General features: G+C 39.4%; 1 protein-coding gene across 1 annotated transcript in view; it reads left to right on the forward strand.

Annotated features, from left to right (window-relative positions):
* Positions 1 to 3,097, forward strand: part of LOC106469216 (A disintegrin and metalloproteinase with thrombospondin motifs 20-like) — a 113,302-nt gene that overhangs the window by 77,650 nt on the left and 32,555 nt on the right. The window contains exon 23 of the mRNA XM_022397666.1: positions 2,302 to 2,487. Coding sequence (XP_022253374.1) covers positions 2,302 to 2,487 — 186 coding nt within the window. The remainder of the gene's footprint in view (positions 1 to 2,301; positions 2,488 to 3,097) is intronic.

Genomic DNA, 3,097 nt, shown 5'->3' on the forward strand with positions numbered 1-3,097 from the left:
CAACAATCGACTCATTCAGTAACTCTCATGATACAACAACAATCGGCTCGTTCAGTAACTCTCATGATACAACAACAATCGGCTCGTTCAGTAACTCTCATGATACAACAACAATCGACTCGTTCAGAAACTCTCTAGATACAACAACAATCGACTCGTTCAGTAACTCTCTAGATACAACAACAATCGACTCGTTCAGTAACTCTCTTGATACAACAACAATCGGCTCGTTCAGTAACTCTCTTGATACAACAACAATCGGCTCGTTCAGTAACTCTCTTGATACAACAATAATCGGCTCGTTCAGTAACTCTCTTGATACAACAACAACCGGTTCTTTCAGTAACTCTCTTGATACAACAACAACCGGTTCTTTCAGTAACTCTCATGATACAACAACAATCGATTCATTCAGTAACTCTCTTGATACAACAACAACCGGCTCGTTCAGTAACTCTCATGATACAACAATCGACTCGTTCAGTAACTCTCTTGATACAACAACAACCGGCTCGTTCAGTAACTCTCATGATACAACAACAATCGACTCATTCAGTAACTCTCTTGATACAACAAGAGCCAGCTCATTCAGTAACTCTCTTGATACAACAACAATCGACTCGTTCAGTAACTCTCATGATACAACATCAATCGACTCGTTCAGTAACTCTCATGATACAACAACAATCGACTCGTTCAGTAACTATCATGATACAACAACAATCGACTCATTCAGTAACTCTCTTGATACAACAACAATCGACTCATTCAGTAACTCTCTTGATACAACAACAATCGACTCATTCAGTAACTCTCTTGATACAACAACAATCGACTCATTCAGTAACTCTCTTGATACAACAACAGCCAGCTCATTCAGTAACTCTCTTGATACAACAACAATCGACTCGTTCAGTAACTCTCTTGATACAACAACAACCAGCTCATTCAGTAACTCTCTTGATACAACAACAGCCAGCTCATTCAGTAACTCCCTTGCTATTTTAACGGGAGAGGGAAACTTTTCCTACAACTTCAAGTGTGAATAGTGGTTACCGGACTTTGGATCCATGGTTCTCGTCCCTTTACTGCAAAATCTCACTGCGTATTTTGGGGCCATGGTTGCGTTATAAGAATGACCGTCGAATCCTATTTTTCGATTAGATTAGCCCGAGTGTTGGCGGGGAGCGTTGTTGATTAATTTCCTCTCATTCTAAACTCTCGGTTTAAAAATTGGGGACGGCTAGCTCATATTGCCCTTTTGTAGGTTTGCAAACAAATTATAATTTTAGACCACGATACACGTACACTATGACTTAGTCGTGATAAATATCTATAATAAATACTAAAGCATGCTATCTCTGTTACCACTAAGTTGTATCTGTTGTAGACCTATGGCCTAGAGTGTGCTGTCTCTGTTACCACTAAGTAGTATCTGTTGTAGACCTATGGCCTAAAGCGTGCTGTCTCTGTTACCACTAAGTTGTATCTGTTGTAGACCTATGGCCTAGAGTGTGCTGTCTCTGTTACCACTAAGTTGTACCTGTTGTAGACCTATGGCCTAGAGTGTGCTGTCTCTGTTACCACTAAGTTGTACCTGGTCTAGACCTATGGCCTATGAAAAGAGTGTTGAACGTAGCTTCAGTTTATTTTCTCCCAACGAACAGTGATCACCATTCTTAGACAAGCACTGTCTCCGTTAAATAGTTGGGTTTATGAACATGACTAGGCCCGTACTAACTAACGTGCACTCGCACAGTGCCTCCCAGCTGACAGTGGGCTCCCGAACACAGGGAAGAAATACCTCTACAAGATTCCAGAAATATGCGTATGTGACAATCAAAACTGCCCTAAATTAATAATAATAATTATAAATATCATTCGCTTATTTATGTTTTACAATGACCACAGTGTTTTCTCAGCTTATCTGTTAGTTCAACGGAGCAGGGTATACAAGGACTTATTAATTAATTATATTTGACATTAAAATCTTTACACTATCAGTGGTGCTGGTGTGTTTTCTACTGAGAAAGACTTAAGCCTTTTATTGATAATGATGATATATGGAGTTGATATTTACAAGCTGTATGTATCATATGATCTATATAGTCTTAAGGAACAAGGGGCAGATTTTTCCATAGTGCGCGGAGTCCCCAAATTCTTTAATAATAGCACAGAATAAGACATAGAATTTTGTCACAGTGACTATTTCTGAAGCTAAAGATAAATTTCGCTGAATATATTTTTCACCTACCTTGTCATATTGTGTGTTAATTATACTCTCTCTCTCTGTTCTTGCAGTGCAACAAATCCTGCGGTCGAGGTTTTCAATCACGACAGGTGGCGTGTCGGGACGAGAGAGGAAAAGTCGTGCCAGATTACAAATGCGATGTCTACAGCAGACCTTTCGAGACTAAAGAATGTAACACCGAAGAATGTCCACCTTCTTTTCTTGGCTATCGCTGGTATCTTGGCCCTTGGAGTTCGGTATGGTATCTCTACCATTGTGTCTGTAAATAAGTGCAGATGGTTCTCCGCGAGTTTGTGTTAATATTTATGTTTCGTTGTGAAATGTAGTTTTTTCCTTCGTTTTTTTTTTCTTTTTTCAGTTGAGAAACAAACAAATCGGGATTTTAAAAAAAAATTACCAATTATAGTAAATTTGTTCCCAAACGCTTCCTGGCATTCAAAACCTTTAGAAACAAATGTACTCGTTAAGTGAGCTCACAACACTAAAATTCAGGGTTATATTTCGTCGGTACGTACAGCACAAATAAACAACTGTGCAGCTTAGCCCTTAGTAACAAACAAACTTTCCACCTGAATTATATCACAGCGTTGACTCCTTGTAATACTTATTTTAACCACCTAGACCACCAAGCCAGGATACTACACTTTTTATTCTAACCACCTAGAACACCAGGCCAGGATACTACACTTTTTATTCTAACCACTTAGACCACCAGGCCAGGATACTACACTTTTATTCTAACCACCTAGACCACCAGGCCAGGATACTACACTTTTTACTCTAACCACTTAGACCACCAGGCCAGGATACTACACTTTTTACTCTAACCACTTAGACCACCAGGCC

Source organism: Limulus polyphemus, unplaced genomic scaffold (assembly GCF_000517525.1).
Source record: "Limulus polyphemus unplaced genomic scaffold, Limulus_polyphemus-2.1.2 Scaffold3360, whole genome shotgun sequence".
Taxonomy (NCBI): Eukaryota; Metazoa; Arthropoda; class Merostomata; order Xiphosura; family Limulidae; genus Limulus; species Limulus polyphemus.